General features: G+C 41.8%; 1 protein-coding gene across 2 annotated transcripts; it reads right to left on the bottom strand.

Moving 5' to 3' along the window:
* On the bottom strand, nucleotides 1-19165 carry rpgrip1l (RPGRIP1 like). Of its 2 annotated transcripts, XM_068723527.1 has the most exons (25): nucleotides 19096-19165; nucleotides 18389-18466; nucleotides 17443-17587; nucleotides 16951-17261; nucleotides 16773-16872; nucleotides 16175-16318; nucleotides 13784-13889; nucleotides 13395-13541; nucleotides 13243-13316; nucleotides 11754-11893; nucleotides 11546-11652; nucleotides 11409-11459; nucleotides 10989-11147; nucleotides 10263-10380; nucleotides 8909-9367; nucleotides 7972-8514; nucleotides 7499-7713; nucleotides 7321-7416; nucleotides 5722-5775; nucleotides 4982-5126; nucleotides 4409-4506; nucleotides 3701-3887; nucleotides 1742-1826; nucleotides 1140-1276; nucleotides 1-601 (listed from the first exon to the last, which is right to left on the bottom strand). In XM_068723527.1, exons 2-25 carry the CDS (start codon nucleotides 18456-18458, stop codon nucleotides 450-452), a joined length of 3843 nt encoding a protein of 1280 aa, XP_068579628.1. In that variant the 5' UTR covers nucleotides 18459-18466; nucleotides 19096-19165; the 3' UTR covers nucleotides 1-449. The 2 variants fall into 2 exon arrangements, with proteins under 2 accessions (XP_068579628.1, XP_068579629.1); XM_068723528.1 differs by lacking the exon at nucleotides 5722-5775.
* Between the last annotated feature and the right edge of the window lie 1822 nt (nucleotides 19166-20987).

The raw sequence follows: 20987 nt of genomic DNA, 5'->3' as shown, positions 1-20987 counted from the left end.
TTATTAAACACAAACACATAACCTGAGTACAGTAGATATGATCCCTTCTGTGTAAAGAATACACATTAAATAACTTTAACCCTTGTTCACTTTAAGAACAGATCATTTAAAGTGAGATAAACCTCAAACGTTTGTCTTCTTCATTTTAAGTGTTCATTTGTTGATTTAGAGGTTTAAAATGTCTCTACAGTAAAAACACGTCTGAGTCTGGTTTAAACACTGTTTCAATGTGTTTGAACATCATCTACGTTCACGCTGCTCTATGAGCCATTCATCCTCTGGGGAACATGAATGATGGTACAGAATGTCATGACAATCCGTCCCATAGAAAGTAAATCTGAACTCTTCAACCAAACGTCACCGTTTTTAACGCTTAAAGACTGTAAATCCTCTTCATAACAAATCTGAAGGAAATAGACTTCAGTGTCAGTGGTGTCGGTGTTGTTGCCTCATGCTGGAAGCAGAGAGGAGACCAGGGTTCGCTCGCGGCCCTGGTCCTGGTCCAGGTCCTGGTCCTCCATGATGGCCTGCAGAGCCTCCAGTCCCTCCACAGTCACAGTCAGACTGCCGACCACCTGGCTGCTGTCCTCCACGTCCAACACTGCAGGACACATGGCTTCATTTGAGAGCTGTGAGTGTGTGTGTATGTGTCTGTGTGTCTGTGTGTGTCTGTGTGTATCTGTGTGTGTGTGTGTGTGTGTGTCTGTGTGTGTGTGTGTATGTGTGTGTGTGTGTGTGTGTGTGTGTGTGTGTGTGTGTGTGTATGTGTGTGTGTGTGTGTGTGTGTCTGTGAGTTTGTCTGTGTGTGTGTGTGTGTATGTGTGTGTGTGTGTGTGTGTGTGTGTGTGTGTGTGTATGTGTGTGTGTGTGTGTGTGTGTGTCTGTGAGTTTGTCTGTGTGTGTGTGTATGTGTGTGTGTGTGTGTGTCTGTGTGTGTGTGTGTGTCTGTGTGTGTGTGTCTGTGTGTGTGTGTGTGTGTGTGTGTCTGTCTGTGTGTGTGTGTGTGTGTGTGTGTGTGTGTGTGTGTATGTGTATGTGTGTGTGTGTGTGTGTGTGTGTGTCTGTGAGTTTGTCTGTGTGTGTGTGTGTGTGTGTGTGTGTGTGTGTGTGTGTGTGTGTGTGTGTGTGTGTGTGCAGACCCTCCAGGCTGGTCTCAGTCAGGTCTTGTTGTCTCTCCAGGATCTCGGGGATCCTGATGAAGGCCACCCCGACGTCCTCACACTCCCTCTCCTGCTCCTCTTCCTCCGGAGGCTCGCTCACCACTGTGAACCGGATTCTGTCCCGCAACATCAACAACATCAACAACAACAACATCATCAACAACGACAACAACAACGTCAACAACAACAACAACAACGTATGAATTATTAATACTGTCAGTATGATTCATGTTATAATCCTCATCTTAAGGCTGCAAACTAATTTTATTGTCCTCATCAGAGAATCTTGTCTCCAGTCTTCATGCTAAGCTAAGCTAGCTGTTCCCCCTCTTTCCACACTGTGCTAAGCTAAGTTTATAATTTCTCCTGGTGTCACGTCTTTATGCTAAGCTAAGCTAGCTGTTCCCCCACCACTGGATTCTGTATGAATGATTAAAACTGAGTATGATTCATGTTGTTCTGTAAACTCACGTTGTCGTCCTCATCAAAGACTTTCTCTTTGATTCTCATCGTCTATGAATCAGTTTCTCAGAGTTTTGTGTTTTTCGTCTCACTTCCTGTCTAAACAGAACAAAGCCCACCTCTCCATCTGAGGGCTTTGTCCCTGCAGGACTCGTCTCAGCAGCCGCCTCCTCGCCCCGTTGTTCTCCGGGTCCACAGGAACGACTGCAGAACAACAAAGAGAGTTACCTCCTCCCACAAAGTCTACATTAAATAATATTCAAAGAGGTTTGTTATTAACCTATGCTAACTTATGCTTCCTTGCATCCTCTCTCCTCACTCTACCTAGGAGACGAGGAGCCAGAAGGCTTCTGAGAGGAGCCGAGAGCGAGGAGACACCGGTGTGTCCTTTGTTAAAGTCTTTGTAACACTCGAGTTAATAATAATCTCAAACCATGACAGGATATGTTGTATTTTTTTAAGACCAAACCTTCTGTCCTCATAAACTGATCTAATCACATTCACTATTAATATGTGTTTTTATACTGGATGTAAGTACTAGGGGTAGGGGGGGATCAATACAGCAGAGTATCACGATATTAGATGAAGTACAATATAACGTTATCGTGAGGAGTTCACATGTAATCTGTAAAATGTAGTTTTGGTGATAAACTTGAATAAATCCAGTAGTTTGAAGATGTTTTCATGTTAATATAAAATAGATATTAGAGATGAATTATGAGCTGTTTAACTTCATAAAACAAACTCCAAGCACATTATTATACATCCTTAAAAATAATAATGAAGAATCAGTAAATATACAATCTTTTATTTCTTAATCATTTGAATTGTGTGTTATTATGCAAATTACCGCTACAGATGTGACTTTAACATAAAAAGTACATTAGTTGATGATAATAAATATTTTAGTTAATTGGCTTTAGCTCTAATAGAAATGAAGTGAGATGAACAGAGTGAAAACTTTATCTTAAAAGATGAAACAAATGTTGACAAACTGCATAATTTGCAGAATTATAGGTAGGATTTAAGTATTTTAATAATAATGTATCGGGAATTAAGTATTGTGATATATTATAATGTGACTCAAGTATCGTGACTAAAGTATCATGATAATATTATACTGTGACTTAAGTATCGTGATATCGTACCGTGACTTAAATATCGTGATATCGTACCGTGACTTAAGTATCGTGATAATATTACATTGTGACTCAAGTATCGTAATAATATCGTATCGTGACTTAAGTATCGCAATATCGTACCGTGACTTAAGTATTGTGATAATATCGTACCGTGACTTAAGTATTGTGATAATATCGTACCGTGACTCAAGTATCGTAATAATATCGTATCGTGACTTAAGTATCGCAATATCGTACCGTGACTTAAGTATTGTGATAATATCGTACCGTGACTTAAGTATTGTGATAATATCGTACCGTGACTCAAGTATCGTAATAATATCGTATCGTGACTTAAGTATCGCAATATCGTACCGTGACTTAAGTATTGTGATAATATCGTATCGTGACGTAATTATCGTGATATCGTACCGTGACTTAAGTATTGTGATAATATCGTACCGTGACTCAAGTATCGTGATAATATTACATTGTGACTCAAGTATCATGATAATATTATACTGTGACTTAGGTATCGTGATATCATACCATGACTTAAATATTGTGATATCGTACCGTGACTTAAGTATCGTGATAATATCGTACCGTGACTCAAGTATTGTGATAATATCGTATCGTGACTTAATTATTGTGATATCGTACCGTGACTTAAGTATCGTGATAATATTACACTGTGACTTAAGTATTGTGATAATATTATATTCTGACTTAAGTATCATGATAATAACTGACATGTTTACAAGTGAAAACAGCTGCTGATTTTAAATTCTTATTATTAAATCAATAATAAACATTCTCTTGCATTCAGCACCAATATTTTCTGTATTACTAACAGTAGTACTACTAAGTTATTGAACATTGTTGAATGATTTCTGATGTCTGGAAAGACTGGAATCAACTAGCTTAGCTTAGCATAATATTAGTGCAGCCTCTGACCTTTGCTGTAGTTGTAGTTGATGGTCTTGCCCTGGGGGGGTTTGGGCAGAGACAGGGGGGTTTCCTCCGTGGGCAGATCCAGCAGAGAGTACTCCACAAACAGACGCACCACGCTAACGTCCCGGGACACCCGAGACTCCGGCCTCAAGCTCAGAGACACAACCTCCACCCGGACTCTCATCGAGGGCTGTGAAGGAGGTTAGTTTAGATAATCTCTTCAGCTTCTGTTCCACTGTTCACCTGATATGAACAATAACTCTCTGAGCCCATCATTAGAGCTGCAAACATTACTGGATTCATGGATTTTAGGTCCGTGTCCACATGGAGCCTTTTTCTGGCAGAAAAACAAACAAAAAGGTGGAGCTCAGGAAAGAGAAGCTGTGTGCAGCTGCTGCTTCTCTAGACAACCACATACCAACTCTCCTCAACGGGAACAATTAAAGAAGGCTCCATGTGGACACAGAGTCTTCTTCAGAGGGTTAGATTTAATCTGCTGTTACAGTGAACCTAATGTCTCTGGGTTCTGTTGATCAGACAGAAGAAATCATTTGATGATTATATTGTCTCTCTTTCTCTAAGGAGATATGTCGATGGATCATGTGAATAACTTCTGTTTACCAACAGCAGACCGACTTCTGCTCAATGTTCACTCAGAAACTGAATCGAAGTGAAGCTAAACAAAAGCTGCTCTCTGAGGCGTTCACTGACCTTCCTCCCCGCCGGCCGTCCGTGAACTATGCAGTCATCGCTGTCGGACTGAGAGGAGTCGCTCTGACCTCCTCCGGCTGCAGAGGCCTCGTCCACATCTGGATCCAGCAGGGAGGTGAACACACACACACACACACACACACACACACACACACACACACACACACACACACACACACACACACACACACACACACACACACACACACACACACATTGGGTAGAGCAGAAGAAGAAGAAGACTCTGAATAGTGTGTTGGACACGAGGATGCTCTCACAGGGACATCGTTAACATTTATGAAGGCTGCTCTACACATTATTGGAAGACACATTCAGTATTTATGTGTGTCTGCTCAGGAAACAAACACATTTGCACCTTTAAGTGTTTCTCTCCACAGTGTGAATCCAAATAACACCGCCGTACCACAGAGGGTTTGTATAGCAAGCAGAGAACCTCCACACAACAACAACAACATTCATTGTTTACCAGTGTTACTTCAGCAGCCCGGCTCTTCATCACAGTCTTCATCAGGTCACATGACCCCTTAATTCTCTCCATCAACACTTCCTCACCTTCCACGATGTCCTCAGAGATCTCAGAGTCGTCAGAATGAGACTGAGAGCTGGCCGGGACCAGCTGACCTTCAGAGAAGTGAGACTCTTCTTCTTCCTCCTCTTCTTCTGCAGCGCTGTGAGGAGGAGGAGGAGCTGACGAAGGCTGCACACACAGAACACAACACCAGTTATGCAGAGAGGAGGAAGAGTGTGGATCACACTCACACTAGAAGTTCATACATCTACTCCAGAATGTTCCTGATCAACTGAAGGAGGGAGAGAAAGCCTCTTCCTTCTTAAAGGGACAGTGTGTCACATTTAGGGGGTTTATTGACAGCAATGGAATATCATATTCATAACTATGTTTTAATCAGTGTATTAACACCTGAAACTAATAATCGCTATGTTTTATTTAGCTTAGAAAAAGACATTTAAATCTACTGAGGGAGCGGGTCGTGTTTCATGGAGTCGGCCATCTTGAACCGCCATGTTTCTACGGCAGCCCAGAACGGACAAACACTAACGAACACTGACTCTAGAGAGACGCTCAGGTTTATACATAATCTACAGGAAGTGATGGCTTACACACTCGCTATTAAACTACATTTATATATGCAGTCAGGTTAACAATGCAGGACTTTCACCTGTAGTGGAGTATTACTACAGTGTGGTATTAGTACTTTTACTGCAGTAAATGACCTGAATACTTCCTCCACTTACTGTGTCATTATAGTGATATCTATACAGTGACTCTGTACCTTTATAAGAGGAGATAAAGTCTCTCTCCTGTCTACAGACACATCGTCCTCAACCTGAACAGACAAACACAAACAGTTGAGATCTGATTCATAACACATGACCACTTGTACTGACCTATGAACAATAATAAAGACCTGTGTGTTGTTAATGTCTTCTATGAACAATAATAAAGACTTGTGTGTGTTAATGTCTTCTATGAACAATAATAAAGACTTGTGTGTGTTAATGTCTTCTATGAACAATAATAAAGACTTGTGTGTGTTAATGTCTTCTATGAACAATAATAAAGACTTGTGTGTGTTAATGTCTTCTATGAACAACAATAAAGACTTGTGTGTGTTAATGTCTTCTATGAACAATAATAAAGACTTGTGTGTTGTTAATGTCTTCTATGAACAATAATAAAGACTTATGTGTGTTAATGTCTTCTATGAACAATAATAAAGACTTGTGTGTGTTAATGTCTTCTATGAACAATAATAAAGACTTATGTGTGTTAATGTCTTCTATGAACAATAATAAAGACTTGTGTGTGTTAATGTCTTCTATGAACAACAATAAAGACTTGTGTGTTGTTAATGTCTTCTATGAACAATAATAAAGACTTGTGTGTGTTGTTAATGTCTTCTATGAACAATAATAAAGACTTGTGTGTTGTTAATGTCTTCTATGAACAATAATAAAGACTTGTGTGTGTTGTTAATGTCTTCTATGAACAACAATAAAGACTTGTGTGTGTGTTAATGTCTTCTATGAACAATAAAGACTTGTGTGTGTTAATGTCTTCTATGAACAATAATAAAGACTTGTGTGTTGTTAATGTCTTCTATGAACAATAATACAGACTTGTGTGTGTTAATGTCTTCTATGAGCAATAATAAAGACTTATGTGTGTTAATGTCTTCTATGAACAATAATAAAGACTTGTGTATGTTAATGTCTTCTATGAACAATAATAAAGACTTGTGTGTGTTAATGTCTTCTATGAACAATAATACAGACTTGTGTGTGTTAATGTCTTCAATGAACAATAATAAAGACTTGTGTGTGTTAATGTCTTCTATGAACAATAATAAAGACTTGTGTGTGTTAATGTCTTCTATGAACAATAATAAAGACTTGTGTGTTGTTAATGTCTTCTATGAACAATAACACAGACTTGTGTGTGTGTTAATGTCTTCTATGAACAATAATAAAGACTTGTGTGTTGTTAATGTCTTCTATGAACCACAATAAAGACTTGTGTGTGCGTGTTAATGTCTTCTATGAACAATAAAGACTTGTGTGTGTTAATGTCTTCTATGAACAATAATAAAGACTTGTGTGTTGTTAATGTCTTCTATGAACAATAATACAGACTTGTGTGTGTTAATGTCTTCAATGAACAATAATAAAGACTTGTGTGTGTTAATGTCTTCTATGAACAATAATATAGACTTGTGTGTGTTAATGTCTTCTATGAACAATAATAAAGACTTGTGTGTTGTTAATGTCTTCTATGAACAATAACACAGACTTGTGTGTGTGTTAATGTCTTCTATGAACAACAATAAAGACTTGTGTGTGTGTTGTTGTCTCTTCATCAGTAGAATCCTCACCTGGTCCTCTGGAGCTGACGGATCGATAAACGTCACCTTTTTAACAGCCGGTCCGTCCTTCACTCGCATCCTCGGACTGAGTTTTGGCCGCTTGGCCTGATGGGAAAAAAAAGCACATTCAGCAGCTAAACACACCTGACGTTCCCTCAGATGGTTCAGAGAGATCAAGTCTGCTGACCATTGACCCGGAGGGTGAGACAGGGGGGTGTTTGTCTTCCTCCTGCAGCGTCTCCTCCTCCTCTTCATCCTCTTCGTGAAGCTCTGTGGTCGTCCTCTCCGTCTCCTCGGCGGCCGTGATGGAGGCTGATGGAGTAAAGTAGGTGGAGCTCCACTTCAGAGTCACTTCAATGAGGCCGGAGGAGAGTCCGGAGGGATCAGTGAGCTCAAAGAGTCCTGAGGGAACAAAGATGTACGCTGGAAAACAAATACCTATACAAATACAAATATGTCCATGAAGAGGACTTATTTCCTTCCTTTTGATTTATTTTATTTATATATATACACACACATACAGTATATATAGTTTTTTAAACTATATATACTCTATCGCTCTATCGTTGCAGCTTTAATATTTAATATATTTATTAGATAATATATTTATATTTATTTATCTCCATGTCAATGAAACCAGAGACATGATGTCAGACTCACCTGAGATCTCCTGGTCCTGGACCAGAGGCAGCAGAGGGACCCGGGTCTTTCCCAGGTACGTGTCCATCTTCTCCTCTTTGTAGTCGAACACGTAGAGCACCAGGTCCTCAGACCTCAGGTACTGGTCCAGGTCCTGGTCCATGTGGACCGGGTAAGACTTGAGGTCACCGAGGTCTGGGTCACAGCGGTCGTGCACGGTGGCGGTCGGGTAGTCGGGGAAGTCGTAGAACTTGTAGACCACGTAGGGACTCGGACACCCGGACCCGCTGGACCTCTTTAGGTCTCTGCAGCGGTGGACCGTGATGAAGAGCTTGTTCAGGGAGTCTTCAGGTACCCGTGAGTCCTCGTTCAGGGAGCCTTCAGGTACCCGTGAGTCCTCGTTCAGGGAGTCTTCAGGTACCCGTGAGTCCTGGTTCAGGGTGGCGCCGACATGACCCGACACCTTTACCTTCTCTCTGTAGAGACGGAACGTTTCCGTCATCGGGACCTTCAACCTCAACCAGTAGTCCACAGAACCAAAGGACCGGGTCTCCTCAGACACACCTGGTGAACAGGTAGAAACATCTAGTCACATATAAACTATATAGAGCTAAAGGAACGAGCCTCATCTGGTCTGTGATCCGGTCTCTGATCTGTGTCTCTGATCTGTGTCTCTGGTCTCTGATCTGGTCTCTGTTCTCTGATCTGGTCTCTGATCTGTGTCTCTGATCTCTGATCTAGTCTCTGACCTGGTCCCTGATCTGTTCTCTGGTCCCCGATCTGGTCTCTGTTCTGGTCTCTGGTCTCTGATCTGTGTCTCTGGTCTCTGATCTGTGATCCGGTCTCTGATCTGTGTCTCTGATCTCTGATCTAGTCTCTGACCTGGTCTCTGATCTGTTCTCTGGTCCCCGATCTGGTCTCTGTTCTGGTCTCTGGTCTCTGATCTGGTCTCACTCACCGATCAGTGGCACGGTGCCCTGAACTTTCCCGTCTCGCTCCATCAGCTGGTGCAGGTGGATCCGACCTGTGGCCACGGTCCTCCAGTCCAGACCCTGAGCCTGGTGCAGCTCCAGGGTCACCGATCCTCTGAGCAGGAAGTCCAGCAGCCGCTGGTCCACCGTGACCACGTACCTGGACGTGAACCCGAACTGAGGCGTCCGGCCCACAGCCACCGGAGTGGAGTGAAGCTCGAACAGGTAGAAGGAGTAGGTGATGAAGGTGGAGGGCTCAGAGTCCCCCAGAGACCTCAACGCAGACGGGGACAACGTGGCTCCGACCACCTGGAGCTCCACCAGGTTCTCCTCTCGGTCCAGAGGAGGAGACTCCTCTTCATCATCCTCCTCATCCTCGTCTTCAGCTGGGACGTCCCGTCTGAACACGGATGTTCTGGTGCCGTAGGACACGCCTCTGAGCTGAGCTGAGGAGGAGCAGGAAGAAGAGGTGAAGGAGGAAGAGAAGGAGGTGAAAGAGGAGGAGGAAGAGGTGAAGGAGGAGGAGGAAGAGGAAGAGGAGGAAGGAAGGGACAAAAATCAAACAAAGTCTCACTTCAGTTCATCTTCAAACCTTTAATCAATGATTTATTAATCATAATGTTTTATCTTCTTATATCTTGTTTTAAACATCTTTAATGATCTTTAGATCAAATCAACACCGTCATAAAAAACACGCTTCATATTGAGGGCAGTTTATAGTCAGAGGTAAACTACATGAAGACATGAAGACATGAAGGCATGAAGGCATGAAGGCATGAACGCATGAAGGCATGAAGACATGAAGGCATGAAGGCATGAAGGCATGAACACATGAAGGCATGAAGGCATGAACGCATGAACACATGAAGGCATGAACACATGAAGGCATGAAGGCATGAACACATGAAGGCATGAAGGCATGAACACATGAAGGCATGAAGGCATGAAGGCATGAAGGCATGAACGCATGAAGGCATGAAGGCATGAAGGCATGAAGGCATGAAGGCATGAAGACATGAAGGCATGAAGGCATGAAGGCATGAAGGCATGAACGCATGAAGGCATGAAGACGTGAAGGCGTGAAGGCGTGAAGGCATGAAGGCATGAACGCATGAAGGCATGAAGGCATGAAGGCATGAACGCATGAAGACATGAAGGCATGAAGGCATGAACGCATGAAGACATGAAGGCATGAAGGCATGAAGACGTGAAGGCGTGAAGGCGTGAAGGCGTGAAGGCATGAACGCATGAAGGCATGAAGGCATGAAGGCATGAACGCATGAAGACATGAAGGCATGAAGGCATGAACACATGAAGACATGAACACATGAACACACTAACCCTCCAGCTTCTGGATCTTAGCGGCTCTAGAGTCCAGCAGAGCGGCCTGATGCTGCAGCTTCTGATCCCACATCACTCTGTTAGACTCCATCTGGTTCAGGACGGCCTCCAGCTCCACCTGGATTATTTAAAATATATACACACATATATATATATAAATATATACACACACATTATATATATATATATATATATATATATATATATATATATATAATAATATATATATAATAATAATATATATATATATATATATATATATTTATATATATATATATATATATAAAAAAATATACACACATATATATATATATATATATATATATACACACACACACACACACACACACACACACACACACATATATATACATATATATATATAAATATATACACACACACATATATATATATATAAATATATACACACATATATATATATATATATATATATATAAATATACACACACACACACACACACACACACACACACACATATATAAACACACATACACATCACTGATGATGAGGACGATGAAGAGACATGAGGTCGTTACGTTAATCTGAACATGAAGTTCTGCATGTAAACAGGACTATCAGTGAACACTCCTTCAGTAGCCATGTAAACAGATAATGAGGAATATGAGGAACAACAGGTCCTACAAACGCTGACAGTGGGGATGGTGATAATATAAATGAAGTGTGATGGTCCTGTTGAGGCTCACCTTGTAGTCCCTGCTGATCCGGCCCTCCATGCTGAGGAGGTTCCTGGTCTTCTCCAGCTCCTGGATGGTCTCAGCGTGAGCGGCTCGCAGCTCTCTGACTCCATCCTCCTCCACCTCCTTCAGGAAGAGCAGGTCTCCACTCCTCTGGGACTTACGCCTCTGTGGGGAGACAGGGATTAGACCTCAGGACCAGTAGGGAGACCAGGATGAACCGGGATGAACCAGTATGAACCATCACCCCTCTAGAGCTTTATTACTCAGCACTGGAGTCATTGAACACTCTGATTTCTGGTCACATGACTGTTGGTCTCAGATAAATCACTAATGACGTCATAGTTTCACTGAGGAGCTCAGTTTAATGTTTTTAAGTCTCCAGCCAACGAGGAACAAAGTGTCCTCATGAAGACGAGTCACATTCACCTTGATGAGCAGCAGAGCCTCGGTGAGTTCAGCCACGTCGTACTCCGTCTCCTTTAACAGAGAACACAGTGAAGCTTCAGAATGCAGTGACCGTATTAACATTATTAATATTAATAATACTAATACTAATATCTCACCCTGCTGTAGAACGTCAGACGACCATTTAGTTCCTCCAGCTGCTGCTTCTGTTCCACAAACTGGAGTCGAAGTTTCTGATTTTCTTCTGTCAGCTTCTCGTTTGTGTCTGAAATGAAAAATCATTATTCATATATATATATATATATATATACATACATATATATATATATATATATATTTATGATATGAGGTATTGTGTATTATTACCTCTCTCAGCTTTGATCTTATCCAGGATCTCGTTCTTGTCGACGAGGTCGGCCTTCAGAGCCGCCTCCAGCTGAGAGATCTGAAGCTTCAGCTGCTGGTCCTGGATCTGATAACGCTGCTGAAGGGACACGTCGAAGGCACTGGAGACACACGGAGACATGAAGACGTTCATCACGGGGAAACCCTGGGAGACTTAAAGTCACGTCTGTCTCTGTAGGAGCTAGCATCACCTTCTTAGCTTAGCATTTGTTAGTGAGAATGAAACGTGTCGAGTCTAAAAATCATTCTCCACCTTTTATGCTGATGAAGGTAAAAGTCCCTCAGTGCAGGAAGATGAGTCCTGCTGCTGATGGAGCCGGCACAGCGCCTACATGTCCCAGCATGCATTGCTCCCGACTCCCTACAGCCCCATCAGCCGTCTCTTCTTTGCACGGCTTTAATGCAGCCTCTGAATCCGCTGATATTCGTTTTAGACGACACATGCTCCATGAAAATGTTATTTTATTCCATGTTCATTTGATCGGGACAAATATATGTACAAATATATGTACTATATAAATGCAGTGTATTACAGCATTTTAGCTCCTGATAAAATACAACACCTTAGAAGGGTCTTTAAATACCAACTATAAAACTATTGTGTTAGCACTCTGAAAGGGTCTAGAACTGAGGGTGTAGAACTGAGGGTCTAGAACTGAGGGTCTGGAACTGAGGGTGTAGAAATGAGGGTGTAGAACTGAGATCAAAAACTGAGGGTGTAGAACTGAGGGTGTAGAACTGAGATCAAGAACTGAGGTCAAGAACTGAGGGTGTAGAACTGAGGGTCTAGAACTGAGGGTCTGGAACTGAGGTCAAGAACTGAGGGTCTAGAACTGAGGGTGTAGAACTGAGGGTCTAGAACTGAGATCAAGAACTGAGGGTCTAGAACTGAGGGTCTAGAACTGAGGGTGTAGAACTGAGAGTCTAGAACTGAGGGTCTAGAACTGAGGGTGTAGAACTGAGATCAAGAACTGAGGGTGTAGAACTGAGGGTCTAGAACTGAGGGTCTGGAACTGAGGTCAAGAACTGAGGGTCTAGAACTGAGGGTGTAGAACTGAGGGTCTAGAACTGAGGGTGTAGAACTGAGGGTCTAGAACTGAGGGTCTAGAACTGAGGGTGTAGAACTGAGATCAAGAACTGAGGGTCTAGAACTGAGGGTCTAGAACTGAGATCAAGAACTGAGGGTGTAGAACTGAGGGTCTCTCTGGCTCCGTCGGTCCATCAGACTAAGTTCTTCCTCCCACAGACGTCATCACTGATGCAGGAAGAACAGATTGAATCTTTCTGGGTCAATAACATCGACCACGTTTAGCATCAGCAGTGATCAGACGTCCACATATAAAAGATGGAGCGTCGTCCCTTTGAGGATTGTGGTGAACATGCTGTGACTGGTTGAGCTGGTTGAACTGGGTTCAGGTTATAGTGGGATATGAGGCCGGTGTGTCCTCACCTGTGTACCAGCTTCTCATTGTTGTCCCTCAGCAGGTCTCTCTCCTGCTCCAGCTCACTGATTCTCTCCTGCAGCTACACCAGAGACCAGACCTTTATATATGAAGTGAACCCTTTAGAGTTACATCAGATTGTGTTCACATCTCATCAAACCTGCTCCGTCTTCCTCATGGACACGGTGGAGCTCTGCAGCCTCGTCTCCAGGTCCAAACTCTTCGTCCTCTCGTCCTTCAGCCGAGCCGACAGCTCGTCCACCTTCAGCATCGCTGCATCGTGAGCGGCCTTCAGCAACCTCTGGCTCTGAGACACGTTGTAAAAGTCTTCAGTTCTCTTCTCATCAATAAAACCTGAAATGTTTCTACTAACAAAGTACGCTGATGCCTCTTCATGAACACACATGTGAGTAAACCCACAGCGAGCAGCTCTGTGACCAGATCTCTGATATATTTGTGTTTTTAAAGGTCTTGCTCCTCACAGAGATGCACGTATTGATTGTTCATCACTACATTGATCTGTGAGCAGATGTTTCTACAGGACTTCACCTCCTGTAGTTGTAGAAACCGTCCCTCCAGCTCTGAGACCACGTCGGACCTCTCAGACAGCTGCTTCTGTAGTTTGATCATCGACACGTTACCGTTGACGTGAGACCTGAGAGAGAAAAACAGAAATAACAGGAGTGAGACGTGAGTGAGACATTAGTGAGACATGAGTGAGACATGAGTGAGACGTAAGTGAGACATTAGTGAGACCTGAGTGAGACGTTACATGAGTGAGATGTTACGTTAGTGAGACGTTACGTTAGTGAGACGTTACGTTAGTGAGAAGTTACATGAGTGATACGTTACATTAGTGAGACGTTAGTGAATGATACGTTAGTGAGACGTTAGAGAGATGTTACGTTAGTGAGACGTTACGTTTGTGAGACGTTACGTTCGAGAGACGTTACGTTCGAGAGACGTTACGTTAGAGAGACGTTACGTTAGAGAGATGTTACGTTAGATATGTTACGTGAGTGAGACGTTACGCGAGTGAGATGTTATGTGCGTGAGACGTTACGTTAGAGAGGCGTTAGTGAGTGAGACGTTACGTTAGTGAGGCGTTACGTTAGATAGATGTTACGTTAGATAGATGTTACGTTAGATAGATGTTACATGAGTGATACGTTACATTAGTGAGACGTTGGTGAGTGATACGTTAGTGAGACGTTACGTTCGAGAGACGTTACGTTAGAGATGTTACGTGAGTGAGACGTTACGTGAGTGAGACGTTACGTGAGTGAGACGTTACGTGAGTGAGACGTTACGTGAGTGAGACGTTACGTGAGTGAGACGTTACGTGAGTGAGACGTTACGTGAGTGAGACGTGAGTGAGACGTTACGTGAGTGAGACGTTACGTTGGAGCTGTTACGTGAGTGAGACGTTACGTGAGTGAGACGTTACGTGAGTGAGACGTTACGTGAGTGATACGTTACGTTATAGAGACATTACGTTAGAGATGTTAAGTGAGTGAGACGTTACGCGAGTGAGACGTTACGTGAGTGAGACGTTACGTTAGAGAGGCGTTAGTGAGTGAGACGTTACGTTAGTGAGACGTTACGTTATATAGATGTTACGTTAGTGAGACGTTACGTTAGAGATAAGTTACGTTAGAGAGACGTTACGTTAGATAGACGTTACGTTAGATAGATGTTACGTTAGTGAGACGTTACGTTAGAGAGACGTTGCGTGAGTGATACGTTACATTAGTGAGACGTTAGTGAGACATTAGTGAGACGTCAGTGAGACGTCAGTGAGACGTCAGTGAGACGTCTGTCTGGTGGGACGGAAACACTTCATGTCACGATTATCCGGCAAAAATAACTCTGATTCAAGATATTATCATCTAAATCGGTGAATCCTGTGCCGAAGTGTCCCTGAGCAAGACACTGAACCCCTAACCGCTCCCCGGGCGCTTCTCAGCAGCCCACTGCTCCCAATAAGCTGGTGATGGTTAAATGCAGAGGTCAAGTTTCATGTATGTAAAAATGTATATGACGACTCTAATACATTTCTAAATATGCTTAAAACAAACAATCAAAGAGTCTTAAATACAGTAACTATGAATCATAAGGTCCTCCTGCATGAAGGAAGGATCAACACAAGTTACATACAAGAGTCTGTTTATTATGAATTCTTGTATCTTCCTACATAAATAAATGATAAATACATCGATCCCTCTCTAGAAGGAAAGGTCCAAACAAACATAATCAATAGTTCTTCTGGGTGAACTGAGTCAGTAAAACACCTCACAGAGTAGAACACCAGTGTGTTTGTTTAGTTTTTAATAGTTAATAAGTTAGTAATAGTTGAAGGTGAACACGAACAACGGACTGATTTTATTTCTCACAAAACGATGAATCAGCGTTTGTACGAGAGCTGAAACATTGTCTTCATTAATCCTCTGAACATCAAACAGTTTCAGGGTGTTTCTTTGTCTCCGGTCACATTGTTCTCTCTGTGGTCTTGATTTTCAAAATAAAAGTCCTGCTCCTCTATGGAAACAGAACCATCATGAGTCAAAGTAGAGAGAACTAGAACATGTCTTTAGTGAAGAATAACACAGTTATGATGACATCAATCGTTAAAAATAAAAAATAATAATTTAATTTACAATAATTTACAATATTACAATGAGTCTCTACGTGTGATGAATATTAAACTATTGACATTTTAACAACCTCTCCTCTCTGTTCTGTGTTCAGCAGCCTGTAGAATAAAATGTTTTATTAAATATCACAATTTTAAGCTTCGATTTTGTTGCTTTTCTGATGAAAGTGTTCATCACACGTGATGGGTTCAAGGACCGTCGGAAAGATGAAAATCTGATGATAATGACAGTTTGTACAGCTTCTGGTTGTGATAAACGGTGTGTTTTGTTGATTGTTTAAAGGTACCTCAGTCTGGCGCTCTGCTGCTCTCGGACCTGCAGGAGTCTCTCCTCAAACTCCGCCTCCTTCCTCCTCAGCTCCTCCCTCAGCAGCTCCGATGCTCCCTCCACCTCCTCCATGTGGCTCCTCTGGAGCTCCATCACGTTCTCTCTGGTTCACAGAGAGAGAGAGAGAGAAAGAGAGACGGTAACCTTTAGTGACTTTAACTTACTACAGATATGGACAACGTAAACGTACAAAATATCGTTAGCACGCCGGCTAACAGCAGCTGGTCAGAGCTAGCGTGCTGTGAGTTCAAACTGACAGAGACTCCATCAAAGTCCTGGAGATATGGAGTGAGATTAGTCACTGTAATGTAAATACTGTAAACAGCAATCCCTTGTGAGTTTCAGTGGATCAACGTGACTTTAAAACCAGCTGTTCTGCTCTGGTGGTTTAGGTGGACTCAGATACAGACCCTGGTGGTTTAGGAGGACACGGTTACAGACCCTGGTGGTTTAGGAGGACACGGTTACAGACCCTGGTGGTTTAGGAGAACACGGTTACAGACCCTGGTGGTTTAGGAGGACACGGAAACAGACCCTGGTTGGTTAGGAGGACTCACAGGTTTCGGACCTCAGCCCTGGCCTCCTCCAGCAGACTGTGTCCAAACCGAGGTAGGAGGCCTGTCGGGGGTCTGGCTCCTCCCTCTGAACTACGGGTACCTGAAGGAGACAAACATCAGAGGACTTCAATAAATCCACCTCCAGATGTTCAGGGGGTCTCCTCTACCTGAGACCTACCTTTGGGCCTCCCTTGAGGAGGAGAGGAGGAGTCGTCTCTCAGCTTCTTTAACCCAGAGTTGACTCGTGACGGGACACGTCCGTAAGGAGACGACCTCCTGCTCTGGGAGGTGAGGAGCTGCTGCTTGGCCAAAAGGAGGCGCCGCTTCAGCCCCTCGTTCTCCGCCTGCAAGCCGCACACTTTCTCCTGGAGCTCCTCCATCATCTCCTCCATCTCCACGTCACGAAGCCTGGAGACTCCTCCTCCTCCCACCGCCAGCTGCTCCATACGACCACGGTCCTTCACCAGCCTCATCAGCTTAGTGCCCAGTCTGAGGAGGAAGAGGAGGAGGAAGATCAGAGGTGAGAGTCACAAAGAGAAGTTAACATGTTCCTGTCTGGAGGTCTTTGAGTTCACTTCATTATGCGACCTGTGAAAACAGCTGTCTGTCCTCTGAGGCTTTGGAGGGGTGTGTGTGTGTGTGTGTGTGTGTGTGTGTGTGTGTGTCTCACTTCCTGATCTTGTCCTCCTGCTTGTTTACATGCTGTTTGAGAACCAGTGTCTCCTCGTTGAGTCTCAGGAATCGGTCCTCCAGCTCCTCTCTGGACACACGAGAGACGTCCTGTCTCGCTCGAGCATTTTGGAACGTCGATGAATCTTTAAGCACAAAACTTTATTTAAAACACACAATGAGACGAAGTAAACAGGAAACAGAAGGTTGTAGGAGCGTAGAGAAGAAGAACGTGTGATCTTTCTCAGAGAGACAACACGGAGACAACACAGAGACAACAGAGAGACAACACAGAGAGAACAGAGAGACAACACGGAGACAACACAGAGACAATACAGAGACAACACAGAGACAACAGAGAGACAACACAGAGACAACAGAGAGACAACACGGAGACAACACAGAGCCAACAGACAGACAACACGGAGACAACACAGAGACAACAGAGAGACAACACGGAGACAACACAGAGACAACAGAGAGACAACACAGAGACAACACGGAGACAACACAGAGCCAACAGAGAGACAACACGGAGACAACAGAGAGACAACACAGAGACAACAGAGAGACAACACGGAGACAACACGGAGACAATACGGAGACAACACAGAGACAACACGGAGACAACACAGAGCCAACAGACAGACAACACGGAGACAACACAAAGACAACAGAGAGACAACACGGAGACAACACAGAGACAACACAGAGACAACACGGAGACAACACAGAGACAACACGGAGACAACACAGAGACAACAGAGAGACAACACGGAGACAACACAGAGACAACAGAGAGACAACACGGAGACAACAGAGAGACAACACGGAGACAACAGAGAGACAACAGGGAGACAACACGAAGACAACACAGAGACAACAGAGGGACAACACAGAGACAACAGAGAGACAACAGAGAGACAACACGGAGACAACATAGAGACCTGCTGTGAGGTTCACGGTGAAGTCTCTGACTGGAACATCTGCTGCTGTCTCATCCAGTAGTGTGGACATGTCTCAGTCTGTAAACAGGACGTGTGTCACACACTTACATTAAGGACGTTGTGGGAGATAAACAGTTACACCAAACTCATTTAAATCTAGTATATTTAATCTAATGTCCTCGTGGTGATTAAGAAAGACACTTAAGACTGTTTAACTGACAGTCTGAGTTTTCTAGTGTATTCAATTAAATATATTTTATAAAGCACATAATTATATTTGTATCGGCAAACAAGTGACAAACTAAGAGCATTTCATTTGAATATGCAGTAAACTTTTAATCTTCACAGTAAACCATCAACAAGAGGAGGTGCTTCTAAAAGCATTATTTTAAGTGAAGCACGCGCTGCCTGCTGTGAGGAATGTGCGCCGAACTGAAGTTAAACATGTTAATGATTCTTTAATGTTTTCAGCTAAACGTCTGAAGCACTAGTGAACGTCACTTCCGCTAGTGAGCGAAAAAAGATGCAGAATTTAAACGCAGTCTGGCGTACGTTAGCTTCGTTAGCTTCGTTAGCTAGCTCACTAAACAAGGCTAACTAGCTCGCTCTTATCACGTGATAATAATGATATATAATTATATATGTGTCTTCGTATTCCATAAATAACTTTAAAGGACCTCCGTGATTCATTTTAAAACATTTCTTACCTTTAAAAACGACTTAATTAATTCCAGACACGGTTGCTACTGAAAACACAACAGTTCACGTCGTTATGATGCAACCACGCATGCGCTGAGTGAGGAGGCTTCTGTGAAATGTAGTTCTTTAAAGCGTATTGCAACTCTAGGTGCTTTTAGTTGATTGATTTTCACTATAAACACATTTTTATCTTTCCCTCCTCATGTGTGAGATTATTAATCACATTCTAAACATAAAGACACATTCTGTCACTTTGTTTGTGAGTAAACGTGTAACTTTAAACTCTTTTACTGGATGTTTTATGTGTATTTCTATAGTGCTTGTGTCTCCTGTGTTTATCCATCAGCTCTATTTTGTTCTCTTCTTCTATTCTACCCATGAACGTCTCTCTGGAGGGACATTGGTCATGTTTGAGGCCTTTAGTGTGAGCTGACTCTGCATGTCTGTATTTATGAGCAGCTCCTGGTTCACAGAGCTGTCAGACTGTCAGACGTCTTTCATCAACCGACCACGGAGCTCATTTAGAGTCCATTGTGGACAGAATGAGTTCACTCTGCATGACCCCCCCCCAGTCAGATGCTGTGGTGTCAGATCGTCAGAGAGTTGAAATCCATGAAGCCTGCAGACCTTTTGTTCACTGGGCCGTGACTCCACCTCCACACAACAACTGTCAAGTTCTTTATTTAACCTCCATCTCTTCCTCTTATTGTAATGAAGCAGATCTGTTCAACCCGTCTATTTAACATCCAACATCCAACATCTAACATCTAACATCTAATATATAACATCTAATATATAACATCTAACATCTAATATATAACATCTAACATATAACATCTAATATATAACATCTAACATCTAATATATAACATCTAATATATAACATCTAACATATAACATCTAATATATAACATCTAACATCTAATATATAACATCTAACATATAATATATAACATCTAATATATAACATCTAACGTCTCATATATAACATCTAACATCTAATATATAACATCTAACATCTAGTATATAACATCTAACATCCAATATCTAACATCTAACATCTAATATCTAACATCTAATATATAACATCTAACATCCAATATCTAACATCTAACATCTAATATATAACATCTAACGTCTCATATATAACATCTAACATCCAATATCTAACATCTAACATCTAATATCTAACATCTAACATCCAATATCTAACATCTAACATCTAATATATAACATCCAACATATAACATCTAATATATAACATCTAACATCTAATATATAACATCTAACATCTAATATATAACATCTAATATATAACATCTAATATATAACATCTAACATCTAATATATAACATCTAACATATAACATCTAATATATAACATCTAACATCTAATATATAACATCTAATATATAACATCTAACATCTAATATATAACATCTAATATATAACATCTAACATATAATATATAACATCTAATATATAACATCTAACGTCTCATATATAACATCTAACATCTAATATATAACATCTAATATCTAACATCTAATATATAACATCTAACATCTAATATCTAACATCTAACATCTAATATCTAACATCTAATATCTAACATCTAATATCTAACATCTAATATATAACATCTAACATCTAATATATAACATCTAACATCTAATATATAACATCTAACATCCAATATCTAACATCTAACATCTAATGTCTAACATCTAATATATAACATCTAAAATCTAACATATAACATCTAACATCCAATATCTAACATCTAACATCTAATATCTAACATCCAATATATAACATCTAACATCTAATATCTAACATCTAACATCTAATATCTAACATCTAACATCTAATATCTAACATCTAATATCTAACATCTAATA

This window comes from Cebidichthys violaceus, unplaced genomic scaffold, assembly GCF_023349555.1.
Source record: "Cebidichthys violaceus isolate CVI_PGR_0920_01 unplaced genomic scaffold, fCebVio1.0.p SCAF_3, whole genome shotgun sequence".
Classification (NCBI taxonomy): domain Eukaryota; kingdom Metazoa; phylum Chordata; class Actinopteri; order Perciformes; family Stichaeidae; genus Cebidichthys; species Cebidichthys violaceus.
Note: the sequence above shows the minus strand (reverse complement) of the source record. Positions and strands in the feature narration are given on the sequence as shown.

Coding starts and splice junctions, on each gene's coding strand:
- rpgrip1l (XM_068723527.1), bottom strand. CDS start 18,458: ATGTCCACACTACTGGATGAGACAGCAGCAGATGTTCCAGTCAGAGAC. Junction 13,542..13,783: donor GGTTTCTACAACTACAGGAG/GTGAAGTCCTGT, acceptor AACGTGTCTCAG/AGCCAGAGGTTGCTGAAGGC. Junction 11,148..11,408: donor AGGCTCTGCTGCTCATCAAG/GTGAATGTGACT, acceptor GTCTCCCCACAG/AGGCGTAAGTCCCAGAGGAG.